Source organism: Equus caballus, chromosome 15 (assembly GCF_041296265.1).
Source record: "Equus caballus isolate H_3958 breed thoroughbred chromosome 15, TB-T2T, whole genome shotgun sequence".
Classification (NCBI taxonomy): domain Eukaryota; kingdom Metazoa; phylum Chordata; class Mammalia; order Perissodactyla; family Equidae; genus Equus; species Equus caballus.
Genome location: NC_091698.1, coordinates 85,473,537 through 85,493,996, shown reverse-complemented (window position 1 = coordinate 85,493,996; position 20,460 = coordinate 85,473,537). Strand labels below are relative to the sequence as shown.

The following is a 20,460-nucleotide window of genomic DNA, read 5'->3' as shown; positions in this document are numbered from 1 at the left end:
CGAGGATTCCGCAAAACCCGCCAGCATCCCCCAGCGCCCCGGAGCAAGGCATTCGGGGAAATTGACCTTTCACCTCCTCTCTTGCCTTACCTCAGCTCACCAATTTTGACGCTAGCGAATGAAGCGATGAGGAGACCTCGAAGGCGGGACTTAGGGTTGCCCGATTCACGCTGATTGGGCTGCGGCGGCGTGAGGGGGCGGACCGCGTGAGCAGGCCAGCGACCCTCCCTCGATGGGCGGGGGGACGGTCTGCGCTTGCGCGCTGGGAGGCGGTGGCGGTGCAGAGGCGGCTACGCGTGCGCGGTGGGCGGAGCGCGCCTCTTCCATCTCCTTTGCCAGCCCAGGTCCGCTCATCCTTACCCAGCCGGTGTGGTGCTCGTGGTTCCCCGCCTCGTCGCGGAGAGTCGCTGCGGAGTGGGCGTTCGGTGTCCGGGTCGTCATGGCTGGCTACGAATACGTGAGCCCGGAGCAGCTGGCTGGCTTTGATAAGTACAAGGTAGCGCGGGCCCCGCGGACACTCCTCTCCCTCCGCGTCCCGGCCTCTCCCAGGCGGCTAGGGGCCGGCGCGGGCCGTGTCACCTTGTGCCGCGTGGCTCCGGGCGGACTGGCGGGCGTTGCTCTGGGGGGGTCCTGCCGAGTCCTGGGGCTTTGGGGTCGCGGTGCTGGGAGCACCCTAGGCCGCCGCCCGGACTCGGCACCCTCCCGGGGGATTGCCTTTGCCTTAGGAGAGCGCTCGACGGGAGTGGAGCGAGAGAATTCCCTTCTCTTTTTTACTTCATTATTATTATTTTTTAACCCCTAGAGAGGTGATGCAGTTCCCTTCTGTGGTGTCTTAACTGTCTTCATTTTAATGAAGTTTCTTCCCGCCTCTCTTGCATGCAGCTTCAGAGATGGAGCTGGTCATTTGGCAGATGAGGCCCGGGCGGGGGAGTGACCACTGAGGCCATACTGCTGATGCGCTGGCCCTCTGCTCCCAGGGCAGAGGCTTCCGCAGCAGGAGCTGCGGCCCTCGGGCTGCCACATGAAGTCAGTGTAGACAGGAAGGAACTGTGTAGTGGAAAGAACGCGGGCTTTGGAGTACGTATAAACGTGATACCCATCTCATTTCTTTATTTGACTTTGGGCCAAAGGATAATCTCTCCCTTGCAAAAAGGCTTATACGAAATCGCGAAACGCCTGGCACATGATGCCCCTCCAGTAAATGCTGGGTAACTGTCCTCCAAATCTGGTTCTCCTCCTCTTCTCCCTTAGCAGTGAGTGACTCCACTGTCCATGCAGTTGTCCAAGCCTGAAATCTCGGTTGTAACCTTTCATCTTTGTTGCCCGTGTCACTCTCCCACCCAGTTGCTCTACCCCACCCACCAGCCGGTGAATCACCAGGTCCTGTATGTTCTGTCATTTTAGCCTAAACTAGAAGAGTAACTCCATTCCCACACTGTCCACATACAGTTTAAGTAATCTTTTTATTTTAGAATAGTTTTAGAATATTTTAGATTTACAGAAAAATTGTGAAACTAGTACAGAGTTTCCATATACTCCACACTTAGTTTTTCCTATTATTAACATCTTACGTTAGTGTGGTCCATTTCACACAATTAATGAACCAATATTTCCACATTATTATTAACTGAAGTCCATACTTTATTCACAGTTTTTAAGTTTTCCTCTAATGTCCTTTTTCTCTTCCAGGATCTCATTCAGGGTACCACGTTGCATCTAGTCATGTCCCTTCGGCCCCTCTTGGCTATGACAATTTCTCAGGCTTTTCTTCTTTTTGATAACCTTCATAGTTTTGAGGAGTTCTGGTCAGGTATTTTGCAGAATGTTTCTCAATTGGGATTTGTCTGATGTTTTTCTTATGATTAGACAAAGGTTGTGGGGTTTTGGGAGGAAGACCATGGAGATGAGGTGCCGTTCTCATTGCATCATATGAAGAGTATGTGCTATCAACATGACTTATCACTGTTGGTATTGACTTTGATCACCTGGCAGAGGTAGTGTTTGTCAGGTTTCTCCCTGTAAAGTTACTGTCTTTGCAAGGAAGTCACGATGCACAGCCCTCATTTAAGAAGTGCAGAGTTATGCTTCACCTCCTTGACGGCAGAGTAGTGACATAATTTATTTGGAATTCTGCATGGAAGATTTGTCTTTCCTCCCCAGTGTATCTTTAATCATTTATATCAGTATGGATTCATGGATATTTATTTTATAGTTGGGGTTATAATCCAATACTTAATTTTGTTGCTCACCCACATCCACTTTTGCCTGTACAGTCCTTTCTGTGTCTCATAGTGATCTTTTAAAAAATATGCATTTGGTCACATCACTCCTTTGCTTAAAACCCTCCACTTCCCATTGCTCTTGGAAGGAAGTCCAAAAATCTATAACACGATGTGTGCGGCTCAGAATGATCTGGTTCATGTCTGTGTCATCGGCTTCGTGTCATGTCACTCACTGTCTGCCCCCTCAGCTTTGGCAGCCATCTCCTCCATCTCCTTTTTTTCTAGATCTTCACGTAATGTTATGTCTGCCAGGAGTGTAGCTCCCCTCGCCGTTTATGTTCATGTCCACATATTAACCTAAATGTTCCTTCCAGAGAATTCCCTAAATATTCCTTTCTCCCTAAGTGTGCTCTCATAGCACCCTTTGCTCCTTTATGGAATTAGTTCTTTAGTGTGTTTACCCATTAGGATGTAATACTCAAGTGGTTAGACTTGTCTTATGGACCACTAGGGCCTGAGTGCAGGCACCCAGTAAACATTTGTGGCATGAATGAATAGCTGAAAAATCATAATGGATTTTGTCTAACTGGGGTTGGAAAAACTGTAAGAGACTTTAGAAAGTCACATGGTACATTCCTCTGCTTTCAGGCAATATTGTGCCGTATCATTTTGAACTGAGGTGCTGACCTGTCTTAAAATTTTAGGTGGAAAGAAGTTCTAGAGCCTTCTTGGTAACCCAGGGCTTTACAGCTTTCATTAAAGAAGGTTATTAACCCAGTTACCTCCTGTTTTGCCTTAAGCTTTACTCGCTTTCTGTCTCTTATGACATATAAAAGTTTTTTCTTCCTTACTAGGTTCTGGCTTTCTGGGTGAGTGCCACTGGAAAGCTGTTTCATTTGCAGTAGTGTCTGTAAGAGGAAATCTACTTTTTCTTATAAGCAGTTGTCCCTAGATTTATATTTCCAGCTAGATAGGTGTCCTAATTTACAAGAAAACTTGGTGATTTTCTGTTCCTGTCTTTTCCCCTCTTATATTATCTGACTCACTTCCTGTGTCTGACAGTAGATTTCCTATCATCCTGGAAAACAAAGGTCAATTTAGCAAGTGTCCAGTGTTCACTAAAATAGTTTGTTGATGTTATTTTAGTTGTAATGAGGCTTCCTTTAAAAAAACCAGGAGGGCACAGATTTATAACCTAAACTTCTAGAAAAGGGTTCTTTACTCAGTACTGCATTCATTTTAAAAAATATGAATCCAGGGGCTGGCCCAGTAGCGTAGAGGTTAAGTTCACACGCTCTGCTTTGGCGGCCCAGGGTTGCCGGGTTTGCATCCTGGGTGCAGACCTATGCACTGTTCCTCAAGCCATGCTGTGGCAGGTGTCTCCTATATAAAATAGTGGAAGATGAGCACAGATGTTAGCTCAGGGCCAAGCTTCCTCAGCAAAAAGAGGAGGATTGGTGGGGGATGTTAGCTCAGGGCTAATCTTCCTCAAACAAACAAACAAAAAAGAATCCAAAGGGAACGTCTGTGTGATCAGTTTTACTGGAATGTGCGTTGCACCTAGAGACCTCTTCTTCCTGAGGATCACTCCTTCCCATTGTGTGCTCTGTGACAGTAAGTGCTTTATAAATGCTTATTGAAGTCAAGGAGCTTTACTCCTAAATGGGGAAAGACACAAAACGCTCAAAAGAGATTTTTATTCTCTGATGTGACCCTAGATATTAGAGCAAAGAGATGTACAGGAAAATTGATACTATGAAAGCAGCTAGCGGAAATATTACTTTTAAACTGGTCTGATTTCTTTATCTTCCCTTGAGGTACATTTGAGAACTACAGTTGGAAACCTGGCAGTCATTTGGAATAACTCCTGGAAGGGGTGCACACGTAAAGTGGTAATTAGGTTTCTGTAGTAAGAAACTGTAAGATAGTTGATTTTCAGTACAGGAGAGCATGGGATGAATTCTTTGTTACGTGCGCTCTTAATACCTGTGTTCTCTGCTCTATTACCACAGTGGTATTAACAGTTGAATAATTAGTTGAGTGCCTGCCTTCTCTGTTAGGATGTGAGCCGGGGGAGGGCAGAGCCTATAGCTGTCTTGTTCAACATGACTCAGGTCCAGCATGTGAACAGAGTTGGCAGTCGACTATTTATTGAAGGGATGAAAGTGTGAAAGAATATAAAGCGTTTTGGAAGTATGGGAAAAGGGAGCTGTGCATCTCCTGGATAGCGGAAGGATAGCTTTGTATTTTGAATGTGAATTTTTGAATTCCACCCCTCTACCCATCCTTTCTTTAAACGGGTCTTTGTAGTTGAAGGATTTTCCCACTTATCTAAAGGTGAAACTTCTGTTGTGGTTTACTTAATCTGACCAACGGAAGGCATAGGTTTAATTGATAGTGTAGCACCTAGTTTCACATTGTATCATTTTGCTTCAAAGAGGAAATGTCCTGTGAAATACCTTGTTTGGTTTCAAGAATACAATTTTATGATGAATTTTTTCCTGCTGTTATGGTAGTTCATTAACTTGGCTGTCAGTGACAACCTGATTCCAGGAATTGTGATAATTTTGTAGTCATTAGGATCACAATTAAGAGGTCGTTAAGAGAGACTGCATCTTGATGGTAATGCTGAAGAACTAGGATCTGGCCTTCCCTTACTGGTTCATACAGAATGATTTTGTTTCTTCAGTAAGCGTTTATTGAGGGCCCACTTGGTGTCAGGCGTAGCATTGGGGCTGCAAAATTAAGCTAGGCTCAGATTCGTCCCTCTGAGGAATCGAGTTTGCTGGCATCTGGATAAGTAAATAAACTGTTATAAATAGTTAATAAATGCAGTTAGGTGAGTGCTGGGTGCTGTGGGAGAGGAGAAGGAAGCAGCGCCAGGGAGTGAGGGTAAAGCTGAGAAAGGCTTCAGAGAGGGGGTGGAGAAGGCAGAGCTCAGTCTAGAAAGATGAAGCTGAGTAGGCCCCAGTGTTGCCGAGTGAAGAGGGGAGAAAAGGCATTATAGAACAGGTAAGCGCACAGGGGTGGAGGCCTGACAGTGTTTTATGGGACCCACAGGACGTTAGATGTTTAGACACAGTGGTGGAGGGGCCCTGTCAAAGAGGGATGATTCTGGATTTTACCCTGTAGATCAGTGTTTCTGTGGCCCAAGGGCCCTTGGCATTAGAATCACCTGGGGAAACTGTTTTTTTAATTTATTTTTTATTTTTCCTTCTCCCCAAAGCGCCCCCACTACATAGTTCTGGGTCCTCCTAGTTGTGACATGTGGGACGCTGCCTCAGCGTGGCCTGATGAGTGGTGCCATGTCCACGCCAAGGATCCAAACCCCGGGCCACTGAAGTGGAGTGCGCGAACTTAAACACTGAGCCATGGGGCTGGCCCTGGGAAAGTTTATTATTTTATTTTATTTTATTTTATTTTGAGGAAGATTAGCCCTGAGCTAACTACCGCCAATCCTCCTCTTTTTGCTGAGGAAGACTGGCCCTGAGCTAACATCCGTGCCCATCTTCCTCTACTTTATATGTGAGACGCCTACCACAGCATGGCTTGCCAAGCGGTGCCATGTCCACACCCGGGATCCGAACCGGCAAACCCTGGGCCGCCGAGAAGCGGAACGTGTGCACTTAACCGCTGCACCACCGGGCTGGGCCCGGCCCTGGGAAAGTTTAAATAGCAGATTCCTCGGCCCACTTTGGGAGATTCAGCTCAGATAGATTGTTCTTATCTGCGTCTTAAACAAATACCTCAGGTGGTACTTAGGCACATTGTAATACTATAAGTTTTGGGGGAGCCAATTAAGAATTTTAAACAGGATCAGATTTTAATTTTAGGAAGCTCACCCTGGCAGCCTGTAGAAAATGAATGGAAGGTGGTCGAGGTAGGGATGATTTGGAGACCCTTTAGGATCCCCCTGCGTAAAACTAGGTAAGAAATCAGGAAAACCTGAATCAAAGCAGTGGTGGTAGAAAGGAAGTGGGGGCTTTTAAAGATAGAAGTCAAAACAGGTTAACCCGCCCACTGAATTTGGCCAGCAGACATTGTTTAATTTGGCCCACACTTATTTTGTTTCAAAACTTGGTATCTTCTCCATAAAAGTTAAGATCTATGGTTTGTCTTGAAAAACCAGAATAGTGAACAACATTGGTCCTGAACTTCCTCTTGACAAGAATCCCCTGAAGCTGAGTAGTGCTTGCCCTCTTTAAAAAGGAGATTTGCTCTCTACTTTGCCGTCTTCCTGCCAGTTGATATGCTTCCTGTGGGTCTGCTTTGTTCAGTTTACCTGTCTGATCCCTGTGGACATTCACTTCGTGATCCTCGGTTTAAGATTTAAAATTGACAGAACGTGGTGACTGATTAGCTGGCAGTGGTGGAAAGGGGGCAGGGCATGAAAGATGGGGAGGAGTCTGGGATGACTCAGGTTCTGGTAGGGTGCCTGGGTGGGGAGAGGCGGCAGTCACTGAGGTGGGGATTTGTGAAGCATTAACCCTGGAGAGAGGCCCTTGGTAAAACAGCACCTAACATTTGTCGAGTCTCCTCTCGGTAGCCTGATGAGGAGGTATTATTAATATCTCATGAGTAACCAAACTCATGGGAGATTAATCCTTGCAAAACAGAAGCGCAATTATAATTTAAACGATAAGTGATGCTGAAGCTGGCAGGATAACAGTAATCTCTTGCGCAGGGCACTTCTTTTGGATGGGGCTATGTGAAGGTGTGGTTTGTGGACTTGGAATTAAAACAGAAAACCTCGTGTTCTAAAGAAATAAAATTTATGGATGAATTGTCCTTCATTAGAGGAATATTTCTGTAGTGATTTCAAAGATTAGAACACTTTCTTCCTAAGCTACAGTAGAAACATGAGAAATTCTTGATGTTTTGATTGTTACTTATGACTGCAAGCTGGCTATAGTGTAATGTTAGCTGTGGTGTTACCTAGGTATGTTACAGTTAATTCAAGCATAACTTACTTTTAGTTGTGCCTTCATCTCCTTGAGTGGATTTGGGGAACTGGCCTCTCCCACCTGTAAGTGCATTAGTAAGGCTTGAAAAGCATTTTAGAGGTCTTAGATGTGGCTTTACAAATGTCTCATAGAAAGAATTATTTTTGCTGTTGGCAGAGACAGAGGAGTCTTTCAGAAAGAATGAAAGAAGGATGGATGGGAAACTTTTGCAGAAAGGTAGAAGGTTACCACATTTTTAGGTGCTGTTTGAAAGAAACATCTTGAAGTGGTTCTTTTACTACTGTGTTTTTTTTTAAAGATTTTATTTTTCCTTTTTCTCCCCAAAGGCCCCCTGGTACATAGTTGTATATTTTTAGTTGTGGGTCCTTTTAGTTGTGGCATGTGGGACGCCACCTCAGCATGGCTTGATGAGCGGTGCCATGTCCGCACCCAGGATTCGAACCGGCGAAACTCTGGGCCGCTGAAGTGGACCGTGCAAACTTAACCACTCGGCTACGGGGCCGGCCCCCTGTTACTACTTTCTGAAATAACAATTCACTGATGAAGGCTTGTTTTTCTAACTGCTGTTATGCTTAAATGTGAAGACCTTCTTTGCTGAATAAGAATTTGCCCAGTGCATAAGGGAGAGTTGGGGAAAGATGTTCCAGTCAGAGAGACTGATGGGAACCAAAGCACAGAGACCAGGAAGACCAGCATAAATTAACGGCACAAGGAAGGGTGGGTGTGTGAGGGAGCAGGCTGAGCCTCGCAGAAGGCAAGTTGCAACAGCAAGAGCAGTATCATGGTAAATACTGAGTAATAATAATAATGATAGCAAACATTTAAGTAGCATTTACTATATGCCAGACATTGCTTTAAGAGCTTTATACATACTACCTTATCTAATATTCACAAGCGCCTTGTGAGGTAGAGGGAGTATTATTTTGCCCATTTTACTGAGACACAGAGAGTTTAAGTAACTTGCTCAAGGTCCCACAGCTGAGATTTGAACCCAGGAGGTCTGAGCCTGGAGTCCATATTCTTCATGCTCTGCTGCCTCTGAGATCTGAGAATGAAATATAAAATCTGCCTTGTAGTTAGGGTGTTTCGTGCAAGATATATAAACATTAGAATAAAGACCTTCAGTGACATGCTTAGTTGGGTTTTTGTGTCTGTTTGCAGATGGGGAACATGTACAGTCAAAAAGAAAGAACTGTTTTTGTTTTCTCTTCCCCCAGTTTTAAATTATTAGTAGGGGCAAGTGGATAATTCTATTTACTAGTCTTACGTTTAGTTGAGTATTAAGAACATTTCATACACTGTTAGCTTTAATTGAGGTAAAAGGCTTTTGGTTAAATGTTTAGTTTTGGGACTAATATTAAGTTAAAAAGAACGCACATACTACCTCTGTGATCTTGAGCAGGTAACTTAGTCTCTTTCACCGTGTTTTCTCATCTGTGAAATGGGGTAGTACCTACCTCATAGGATCATTATCCAAGTTGATTGAGTTAATATTTGTTAAGTACATGGCACATAGTGCTATATTAGTATTAACTAACTAAGAAATAAAACTTGACATTTGTGCTTCTTGCTTGTGAACATTAGCTACCATATAACATGTCCATGCGTACCCATACCCCAGGGAGTTATAACAAGAGAAAGTATATTTTAGGAAAGGAAATTAAGGGTGACAACTTGATGGTCAGATGGAAAGAGTAACAGAGGTCTCTGTCTATCTTGGGTCCCAGAGATAGTCTCTGACTTCAGATTTCTTCCTCTATTTAATCATATGTAATAGTACAATGGGCAGAGGAGGTGAGATTTCTCAGATGCCCCTCTCCTATTTAAGAATTGGCAGTGTCTTCCACATGTGTATCATGTGTTTGATATCCAGATTTCTCAGCAAGGATTTCAAGTTCCTTCACTAAATGACCCCTCCTTTTGTCTTATCTTTTCATCTCGTTAGAGCTTGTTACAGATTGTTACCTCTAGCAGGCAAACCTGTTTGTCCTTGTGACTTGCTTGTTCTTGTCTCATTGCCCTAGCTTCTCCAGTCTTCTCTCACCCGCCTCTTCTTGCTGACTTGTGAGCAGATGTAAATGACAACACTCACTGAAACGAGGTCCCACGGCCCACTGAGTCACCTTCTCTGTAGGTGGAGTTCTTAAAGTCTTGTATTGATAAAAAGTACCTTAAGAAACTTTATTTCTGTCCCAGGGTTAATAGAACTCCCCCCTTTTCTTTTTCATTTTAAGTTTAGATTTGGTGTTTTTATATCATAGTAGATTATTCCTAGCACAGTGCCTTGCATTTAGTAAATTTAGTGAGTACTTGCTGAATTTTATTTTACTTTGTCTCTTGGTTGCAATGCAGTATTTGGAGTCACTGGAAGGAGGTAGAGATGTTGACCACTAAACTGATGGTGTGGCTTATCCTTCAGCTGTGGAGTTACGGGAGTGTGTTAGTGTTTGTTTTCACCAGAGCAGTGGTCCTCAAACGTGAGTGTGCTTCTGAGTCGCCTGGAGGGGTTGTTAAAAGAGGGATTGCTGGGCCCCATCCCCTAGAGTGTCTAATTCTGTACATCTGGGGTAGGGCCCAAGAATTGAGTCCAGTTTGGCAACTACATTTTGAGAACCACTTCATCAAAGAAATAGTCAATTTTATTGCAATCTGAAGAGCAGTTAATAAAACCAAGAAACAAATGTAAAGGAGTAAGAAACTATTACTGTAATGTTCATATGTTAGCTCCCAAGGGTCAAGTAGTCTTGATTTTGTGGAGAGGAGCCTCAAGATATCTGTTCTTAGAAAAGATGGTGTAGGGGGCCGGCCTGGTGGCGCAGCGGTTAAGTGTGCACGTTCTGCTTTGGAGGCCTGGGGTTTGCCGGTTCGGATCCTGGGTGCGGACATGGAACCACTTGGCAAGCCATGCTGTGGCAGGCGTCCTACATATAAAGTAGGGGAAGATGGGCATGGCTGTTAGCTCGGGGCCAGTCTTCCTCAGCAAAAAGTGGAGGATTGGCAGCAGATGTTAGCTCAGGGCTAATCTTCCTCAAAAAAAAAAAAAAGATGGTGTAGTGCTTTCAGAACTATGTATTAGTTTTCTGTCACTGGATAACAAATTACCGCAGACCTGGTGGCATAAAACAACACACCTTTATTATTCATAGTTTCTGTGAGCCAGGAGTCTAGGCATTGGTTAGTTGGCTCCTCTGCTCAGGATCTCACCAGGCTGCAATTAAGGTGTCAGCTGGAGGCCAGCCCTGGTGGCCTAGTAGTTAAGTTCAGCATGCTCTGCTTCAGAGGCCTGGGTTCGATTTTTGGGTGCAGACCTACACTGCTCTGTTAGCGACCATGCTGTGCTGATGGCCCACATACTAAAAAATAGAGGAAGATTGGCACAGATGTTAGCTCAGGATGAATCTTCCTCAGCAAAAAAAAAAAAAAGGTTGTCAACTGTGACATGTTCCCATCTGGGGATTGGGGTCCTCATCCAGGCTTGTGTGGTTGTTGGTAGAATTCAGTTCTTTCCAGTTGTAGGGTTAAGGCTCTTGGCTTCTACAGGTTACCCACGTTTCCCTCCCACGTGGCCCTCACCATAGGCAGTTCACATCATTGCTGTTTGCTTCTTCAAGGTGAGCAGGAGACTCTTCTCTAGACTGCTAAGGTGGAGACACGTTATATAATGAAATGTATCATGGAGGCGACATCTCATCACCCTTGCTGTATAATGTGTCCTAATCAAGGCGGTGGCATCCGTCACCTTTGCTATATTCTGTTGATTAGAAGCAAGTTACAGGTCCCACCCTCAAGGGAGCAGAATGAACCATCAAGGGGAAGGGATTTCTTATGCAAGGGCTTGACTCATTGGCGTTTACTTTAGGGTGTGTCTGCACAAATTGGAAGACAGAAAAGTATTTATTGAAAGATATTATGAGAGTAATGATTTCAGTATGTTGGATCCAGATAGCTCATGATTGTATTTGAGCCACAAAAGGGTGGTCTGGTTTAAAACAAAGTGGTTAATTTCATAGAATTCTTCCAAGATGACTCTGGAAGGACTTATAGTTTAGACCTTCCTGTTTATTACTGTGTTAATCTCTGAGTTTTATAGTCTCTTCATCTATACAATAGGAATAATCTACCTTTTCTATCTTACAATATCAGATACAAGAAGAGGTGTAATTGTCCTTTAGAAACTGTAAAACATCATATAAATGTAAACATGGTATTATTTATAGGGGAGGAGTAAGAGGAATTTCCTCTCCTGAAGTTGAAAGTTGCTGTGAAGTAGTTGGTGAGGGAATAGATTTGGCAAAGGGAGTGACACCTCCTCTCATCACTGATAGAAGAACGCTGTACTACTACTGAAATAAACATGCAGAGTAGTTCCTGCATTCATTCATTCATATGTGTTCAGGTGTTCCTCGAGCTCGGTCTGCTGGGTGCCAGAAGCAGAAAGGGTTAGATTGGGAAACTTTCTCCATTCTGTTAACTGATTCTTTATATCCGGATGCTCAGTGAGTCCCACACTTGTATGTGAAAGCCAACCCTTTAGACTGCTTGATATTTTTTGAGTGAGTAACAACTTTTAATAATTGAGACCCCTTGTTTTATGTTTTGTATTTAAGTAACTAGCCTGGAGGACTGCAATGCCATGGGTAAAGAACTCTGCCCAGGAGTGGTAGAGCTCATGTTGGCCACAATGGATTTGGCCCCTCTGAAGACTAAAACACCGAAATGTGATTAAGTCATGAGACCTCTCAGCAAGGACTGACCTCAATACCATACCAGACACTGAGCTTCATTGTGCGGGGGGAGAAAGGAAAGTTGACATTTATTTTCTCGCTCCTGAGTTTTTTTTTTTTTTTCCCTTTGAGGAAGGTTAGCCCTGAGCTAACATCTGCCGCCAGTCCTCCTCTTTTTGCTGAGGAAGACTGGCCTTGAGCTAATGTCTGTGCCCCTCTTCTCTACTTTATATGTGGGATGCCTGCCACAGTGTGGCTTGCCGAGCAGTGCCATTTCCACACCTGGGATCCAAACCGGTGAACCCCGGGCCGCCGAAGCAGAACATATGAACTTAACCGCTGTGCCACTGGGCCTGCCCCATCTCCTGAGTTCTTAAGAGAGGTTGATAATGTGTTTATTTCATTTTAGAGATGTCTGGAAAGTTGCTATGAGCAATAAATGTTATAATTTCATATAATGAACCTATTTGTGAACTAAAATCGGTTCTCTGTGGCTCTTCTGCTTTTTACTTCTAAAAACATGGAAGATTTTGAACTCAAGAATTTTGGAAATAATTTATCTTTTTTTTTTTTTTTGAGGAAGATTAGCCCTGAGCTAACTGCTGCCAATCCTCCTCTTTTTGCTGAGGAAGACTATCCCTGAGCTAACATCCGTGCCCATCTTCCTCTATATAAGTGGGATGCCTACCCCAGCATGGCTTGCCAAAGGTGCCATGTCCACACCTGGGATCTGAACCGGCGAACCCCGGGCCGCCGAAGCGGCACATGTGCACTTAACCGCTGTGCCACCGGGCCGGCCCTGAGTTTGCCTGTATCTGAAGTGATTAACAATAACTGCAGTCTTTGAACTATTATTAGCTTGTACTCAAGCCACGTTTATGGATTACCACAGTTAACTAAAATATGTTTTACAAGTATAAAGTTCATATTTCAGATGGGTAAAGACAGGCCTTATATTAACAATTATTTGATAGTAAGAGTTGTGGTCTCCGTATATTGATTAGAAGACAGACAAAGCAGGGAAATGTGCTGCTAATTAGGGATGGTAGAGCGTTACTTGGGACAGTGGCCTCCGTCTGATTTGTCCAAAGCTCTGTGTTTAGTGCAAGGGTGTGTCAGTTCATATCAGTTTTCTTATCAGTACACAGAAGGGATTTAAAATATACTACTTGTATAAAGGAAGTACTTTTATGTTCAAGAAGGTGGTTTCATAGTTTTCCTTTCATTAGAGCCAATTTCCCTCCTAAATTAAGGGGAGACGCATTTCTAATATCCTTCTCAAAAATGGGCACTTCACAGCGTATTTTGGAGGTAGTTTAAAAGTCACTGGACTGTTCTTGGTCTGATCCATAATCATCTCTTGCCTGATGTACTATAACAGTCTTTTTACTGGTCTCTCCATTGGCATTTTTGTCCCTTTCCAGTCCATTTTCTACACTGTAATCAGTGTGATCCTTTAAAAACATAAATCAGGACATGCTTGGGCTTAGAATAAAATCCAGCTCGCTGTGGTCCCGTTAGGTGGTGTCTGCTCACGTCTCCAGTCTCATTTCATATCACTCTTCCTTGCTCACTAAACTGTAGCTCCATTGGCCTTCCTCCAGTATTTCAAATATTTCTAGTGTTGTGGTCTTTGCACGTTTTGTTCTCTCTGATTGGAACGTGTCTTGGCATGCACCCTCTCTGTCCAGCACCTGTACACACTCCTCACACATGTACACTGCCACACATCTATTCTTTATTTTCTCTCTTTTTAGGTATAAATTACATACAAATGCACATGTCTCAAGTATATAATTTAATGAATTTTTTACATGTATATATATATATATATATATATACACCCATGTAACTACCACTCAGATCAAGATATAAAATTGTTTCTAGTACCTCAGAAGGCCCCCATTCAGGCCCTCTCACCAAACTACTATTTTGACTTCTTTTGTCATAAATTAATTTTGTCTGTTTTTGAACTTCATATAAATGGAATCTATGACAGCATGTTCTCTTTAATGTCTCCTTTCTTTCACTCATAATTATGTTGCATACATTCTGTACCTGACTGTCTTCTCATCTTCGAGGACTCAGCTTGTGTCCCCTCCTTAGAGAAGCTTTCCTTGACCACTCTGACTAGGCACACTCTCTGCCCCCTTGTCCTTGTGCAGGACGTCCTCTTTATTTCCTTTACAGCGTTTACTACAACTTGTGATTTTTACATGTTTTCTTGCTTACCATCTATCTCACGTTAGACTGTGGAGTTGGTGAACATAGGAAACGTTTTGATCTTGATCACCATTTTCTTCCCAGTGGCCTAGCAAAATTTTGCCTGGTAAAACCAAAGACACGTAATCCTAAATATTTATTGGCTTGTTGAATGAATGACTGAAGAATGACCTCTGCTTTATTTCCTGACTTGTACTGAAGTAAAAAAAAGTTTTGAAACGTTCTAACTGGCAAAATGTTATCTAAGGTAATTCTGGATTTTGTTAAGACTTTATGAAAATCTTTTCTTGTGGCGTGATAGATTAACTGCTGTAGATGACAGGGACAGTTCAGAATTCTGTACCCAAATAAAAATTATAAAATGTACTAATAGCAGTCTGGAGGGAAATGTTTAGAAGTTCTGCCTTGATCGGCTTTTTTACAGGGCCTTAGGTGAAGGCACCATTAGCATGACAGATTTACATGCTGAGACTTTTGGGAGGCATAGCTCTTACCCGCTCTGCTGTACACAGGGTCCCTGGGAGTGGAAATTGACTTGACAGCACTAACAGCAAGCTGTTACCTTGGATAACTGAGTCTGAGTCTGAAGAGGTCTGGAGAGAGTAGAAAGATGACGTGACTCCAGCAAGATGATTTTGTGGGGGGTGGGGATGAGGAAGATTGGCTCTGAGCCAACATCTGTGCCAGTCTTCCTCTATTTTATATATAGGACGCTGCCACAGCAAGGCCTGATGAGCCTGGGGTTTGAACCTGGGAACCCTGGGCCGCCAAAGCAGAGCACACGAACTTTACTATGCCTCCAGGCTGGCCCCAGATGAAATGTTAAAAGGGTAAATGTCGAGTCTTACACTTAGGTTCTAGCAGTCAACCTTGTATTGGCATAGAGAAAGGTGGCTTAGCAGTCCCTGGAAGAAAGGCCTATGAGGTTCAGGTGTCTGTTGTCTGCAGTACGATTTTGTTGCCAGGGGAAATGAATAGGTTGAGCATCAGAGAAATAAGTTGTTGAGGAAGAGGGGTTTATAGTCGTGTTCTCTTTTCTACTCTTGTACCACTTGAAATGTTCCTTTTGCTGTAGATCACACCTTTTGTTTTTTAACATATTGGATTGTCTGGAGCTCAGGTTGTCATATTGTCAAACTGAAGCCCCCAGGCACCTGTTGTTGTGAGTAAAGTTTTATCAGAACTCAGCCATGCCCATTTGTTTACCTGTTTTCCGTGACTACTTTCCTGCTTCAGTGGCAGTGTGGAGTGTTTGTTACAGAGACCATATGGCCTGCAAAGCCTGAAGTATTTACTATCTGGCCTTTTCCAGAAAAAGCTTTCCAGCCTCTGGTCCAGAGAACTAGACCTAGTTGATGGAGATTAAACTATGGCAAAAGAGTTTGCAGCAAAAGGAACGTGGGATGTTGCAGAGAAGGGAAAGAGGGGCAGAGAGGGTTTAGGTGTGACAGGGAGAGCTGTCTTCCGGTATCCAAAGTGCTCCTGCTTAGAAGAACAACTGGGCCCTTGTATGCTTAACTTTGTGAGACAAAATGAAAGCAGGATAAAAAATATGGGGCAAGGAAAAGATTTTCTTAGTGTATAGAAGAATTCTTTTAACGTGGATTGGGTTGCTTCTGGAAGTAATGAGTTTTTTTTGTAAACAGAGGCATTTAAAAAGAGGACAAGCATGTAAAACAGATGACAGTTTTACCTGTTTGTGTAGGTGAGGGTCAGGCACCTGAGAACTAAACGTGCTCTGAACCCTTGTGGTTCTGGGGTTTTGCCTGGGGGTGGTGCCCTCAAACTCAGGCTGTGGTCCTCAAGCGTTTCTCCAGGGCGCTGGTTTAGTCTGGCCCTGCACATAGAGCCGGGCAGGTCACAGTTGACCTTAACAGTGGGTTGTCCACTTGGTTCAGGTATTGTGGTGTATACCAAAACATCATTCCAATGGAAAATAAAAATGTATTTAACAAGCATTAACAAATAACCTAAAGCTAGTTTAACACCTTTAGAAGTTCATGTTTTACTTATTTTTTCATGCATGTAGAAGGTTCGAGTCATTCTTCTTTCCTCCCATTAATTCACAAGGCAGTTTCAAGTTTCTTTGTGCCAAGTGATATGTGACCTTGAAAAATACCCAGTTGTGTAAGGCTAGAGCAGAGTGTTCTTTAGGTTTACTGTTTGCCACCTTTTGTAATCTTAGACTAATCTTTCTTGCTATACTTGAGCTCATCAGCTGTTAGTAAATATAAAACATCCAGTTAGGCAAACTGACCTTCTTGTATTGAGTTCTGCATTCTTCTCCTACTTCTGCTGGTCCCCTGAACTAGAGATTTGAGAGTTAAAAGTTCAGAATTTAAAAAGAGGAGCTTTTCAAATCAAAATATCATTAGTTAAGGACCATCTTTTAGATCTAAGTTCAGATAATGGAAAGCTACTGAATGACACTCATTCAGTAAACATTTGAATTGAGAGCATTGTACTTTGTACACCATATTAGCTGTTCGTGTGATGTCAAACTGTTTTCTTCTGATTTGGACTTTTTACAACTTTTGTACTTTGCAGTAGTTGGGAGACTTGAAATGTTTGGTTTTCCAGTTTATCTGACCTGCCGGCTACATCACACAGTCTGGGTGGCCTTTTGTGAAGAGGAGCAGGCAGGGCACTCCTACTTTGTCATCGGCAGCCTTTAGGGGTTCATGTCGGTTCCATGTCCTCTGGTCGAAAGACTTAAATTCGGGCAGACTTAAGTCCTGGCAGTTGAGGACTCCTTCATTCTGCAGAGGGTCAGATGTAGTGGTATCTGTTATGTGGAAAAGCTTTATAAACTGTAGAGAACCATTCAGGAAGGGTAGATTTTAGTAAGAACACTAATACTCACCTAAGTCTGCTCCTGCTGAGCGTGGATGCAACTGCATAGCTTCTCACTCTAGCCAGCACAGGCAAACCATGTTCTTCCTCACTGTTTTCTTCCCACTGTCTATCTCAGACCTTTTTTCCGAGTTATCCCCTTTCAGTCAGAATGGATGGGAGAAGTGGAGGCTCTCAGATGTGGAGTCTGTTGAATCAGCATTTGACTGACTTTTTTTCGGGGGGCAGGGGGAGGATTAGCCCTGAGCTAACTACTGCCAACCCTCTTCTTTTTTTGCTGAGGAAGACTGGCCCTGAGCTAACATCCATGCTCATCTTCCTCTACTTTATACATGGGATGCCTACCACAACATGGCTTTTGCCAAGTGGTGCCATGTCTGCACCCAGGATCCGAACCTGCGAACCCCGGGCCACCGAGAAACAGAACGTGTGCACTTAACTGCTGCGCCACTAGGCTGGCCCCAGCATTTGACTTACTAGTTAACTCTCTTTGCTAGCAGTATTTTAAATGATTTCTCTTTATTTACTTTTGTGTTCCATCACACTTTTAAGTCGTGAAACACTTTTGAGAAAATATTTCTTGCATATTCATAAAACGTTCAGGAAGACATTTTGATTTTTAATTATGACTAAAAAAATTAGATACTCAAATGCTTACTACTTATTTTACATACATACTAAGCATAAATACAAAACAATCAAAACTTTTTTTTGTGTGTGAGGAAGATTGGCCATGAGCTAACATCTGTTGCCAATCTTCCTCTTTTTGCTTAGGGAAGATGGTCGCTGAGCTACCATCTGTGCCAGTCTTCCTCTATTTTGTGTGGGACCCCGCCACAGGATGTATTGACAGGTAGTGCTGAGTCCATGCCCGGGATCCGAACCTGTGAACCCCAGACGCAAAAGTGGAGCGTGTGAACTTAACTACTACACCACCCGGGCCGGAGCCTCAAAACTTTTTTCAGACGTTAGTTGACTAGTCTGACTAGACTAGTTGTGACATCCTTTAAATGTCAGATGGTTGAATTAGGTAATATTTCTACTCCCTGAGGGTGGAAATTGTCCCTTTAGTCTGTGTCCCTTCTTCCCCACATTAGTGGAGTGCTTCCTTCTTCCCTGGTACTCCAGTGTGTGTCTGATGAATACGTCGTTGACATGACTTTTAAAGTTTTACATATTTAGGCACAGATATTTGTTAAAATTTCCTTTGAATTTTTAATAAATAGCCCAATAATTGAGGAATAAACTTGATTACCACGGAACCCTAACCTGCTGTGATCTTCCTTTGCTTATTTATGCAATTCCTTTTCCTGCTATAAAGGGATCTGTCATTCCTGGTGCTCAAAGCACATGTAACAATATCTGATACTTTATAGCACTTACTGTGGGCCAGGTGCTGCTCTGAGTGCTTCGTGTATATTGTTAATTTATCTAATTCTTATGGTAATCCTTTGAGGTAAAGGCTACCATCCTCATTTCACAGGTGGAGAAAGGTTAAGGGCAGAGAGGTTAAGTAACTTGCCTAAGGTTGCACAGCTAGTAAGTGCATTCGTAATGGTGTCAAGGGGTAAAACAATAGATTCCTGTTAGTTGAGAAGGATGAAGGGGGTTGGGAAGGTCAAATGTGGCCATTATTTAAATGCACACAGTGAGCATATTACTGATCCTGCATAGTGAGAATTTATAAGCAACATAAATTTTTGTGCTGAAGCATTGTAATATTATAAAAGTTGAGTAAAAAGTATCTCACTGTGCTTGACCCTTTTTGCCCCATTTATATTGCTTCTGTGGTTTTGTTATTCAGATAAGGACATCATAAAAATACACGTTCTCCAGGTTATATTTGTACTGTTATTTTCATTGGAGAAATATTGTTCTGCTTGCTAGTACGCAAGGATTAACTCTGAATGTTTTCTTTCGTTTCTTAACAGTACAGTGCTGTAGATACCAATCCACTCTCTCTGTATATCATGCATCCATTCTGGAACACTGTAGTAAAGGTAAGATGACTAATTGGCATATACTTATGTTTTAGTAAGTTTTAAATATTTTAAACTATTTTCTGGGGTGTTACAGATACAACTGTCAGTTTAATAAGATATCTAGAGAAACTACCTCTCCATCCTCCTTTCCCTTAGTCACATACCTTTTGATATATCTCATTGTTGAAATGTAAGTTTATACTCTAGAATTTATCATTTTCGTAAAATGCCTTTTTAAGTTTTTTTGAAATAAGTGTAATGTTATGATTTCGGCGGCCTGGGGTTCAGCAGTTCAGATCCTGGGTGCGGACATGACACTGCTTGGCAAGCCGTGCAGTGGCAGGCATCCCATATATAAAGTAGAGGAAGATGGGCACTCATGTTAGCTCAGGGCCAGTCTTCCTCAGCAAAAAGAGGAGAATTGGCAGATGTTAGCTCAGGGCTAATCTTCCTCAAAAAAAAGAAAAGTTGATTATAGAATTATTTAAAATATAGAAAATAGAAGAAAGAAATGCTTATTTCTATGAACTGGAGATTATGGTTTACATTTAAATATATGTAATGTATAAACGATCTTTCAAATTTATAGCTTTTATTATGAGTTAAATTTGCATGTTATGGTGTGGTGGACAGAGAGTTTCCTCTACTTTAACTATTTTGTAATTATTTTGAAAAAAATAGGTATTTCCTACTTGGCTTGCTCCAAATCTGATCACCTTTTCTGGCTTTCTGCTGGTTGTATTCAATTTCCTATTTATGGCATACTTTGATCCTGACTTTTATGCTTCAGGTAAGATTATTACTTTAATATAAAGTTTAAAATGTCTAAATAGAGAAAAGTGAGATATGGTTATTTTCTGGTTCTATTAAGATGTTTATATTTCTGAAAAGTTTTGGATATTATAAGGGTATGTAAAATGTCAGAATTGGGTATAAAAGCTAAGTTGTATCTTCACAGTCTGTTTTGTATGTTTCCGTTAAGTTCTAGAAAGCAACAGGCTATTGAATCTACATAGGCTGTCTAAAAAGCAATGAGGTTTTGGTAAATAAAGAATAATTGGATATATAAGAAGATGGAAAATTAGGACCGTGAAACTTTGCCTGAAAATGAATATAAGCAGGGCCCAGCATACTTACCAATTCCAGAAATGTTTCTTCCCTTTTTTTAGTTATGGAAGAAAAAGCCCCATTTTTCTAAAGGGAATGTGATCTCTCTTTCCCTCTGCTCGACATCCGTGCTTACCTTTAGTAACTCCCGGTTTCCTCAGAAATGGTTCTTTGACTGTAAATATTTTTTGACAGAAGTCCGGACCCTTATTGGGAGATAGGAGAGAAGCACTTTTGGAGGCAGTTTCAGCCTGCTCCCGCCTCAGACCCCCATGGCTTCTTTCACACCTGTTCCTGCCTTCACTTTGTTCCGAGCCCAGCTTCTGCCCCAGGCCTTCAGAGAGAGTCTGGAGCGGATTTAGGATGAGGGGGGATAAGTGGGAGA

At 42.6% G+C, this 20,460-nt stretch overlaps 1 protein-coding gene across 1 annotated transcript in view; it reads left to right on the top strand.

Annotated features, from left to right (window-relative positions):
- The first annotated feature begins 292 nt into the window (after positions 1 to 292).
- SELENOI (selenoprotein I) overlaps positions 293 to 20,460 on the top strand; it is a 47,532-nt gene continuing 27,364 nt past the window's right edge. Inside the window, exons 1-3 of the mRNA NM_001168391.1 lie at positions 293 to 496; positions 18,918 to 18,986; positions 19,650 to 19,758. Coding sequence (NP_001161863.1) covers positions 440 to 496; positions 18,918 to 18,986; positions 19,650 to 19,758 — 235 coding nt within the window. The 5' untranslated portion in view covers positions 293 to 439. The remainder of the gene's footprint in view (positions 497 to 18,917; positions 18,987 to 19,649; positions 19,759 to 20,460) is intronic.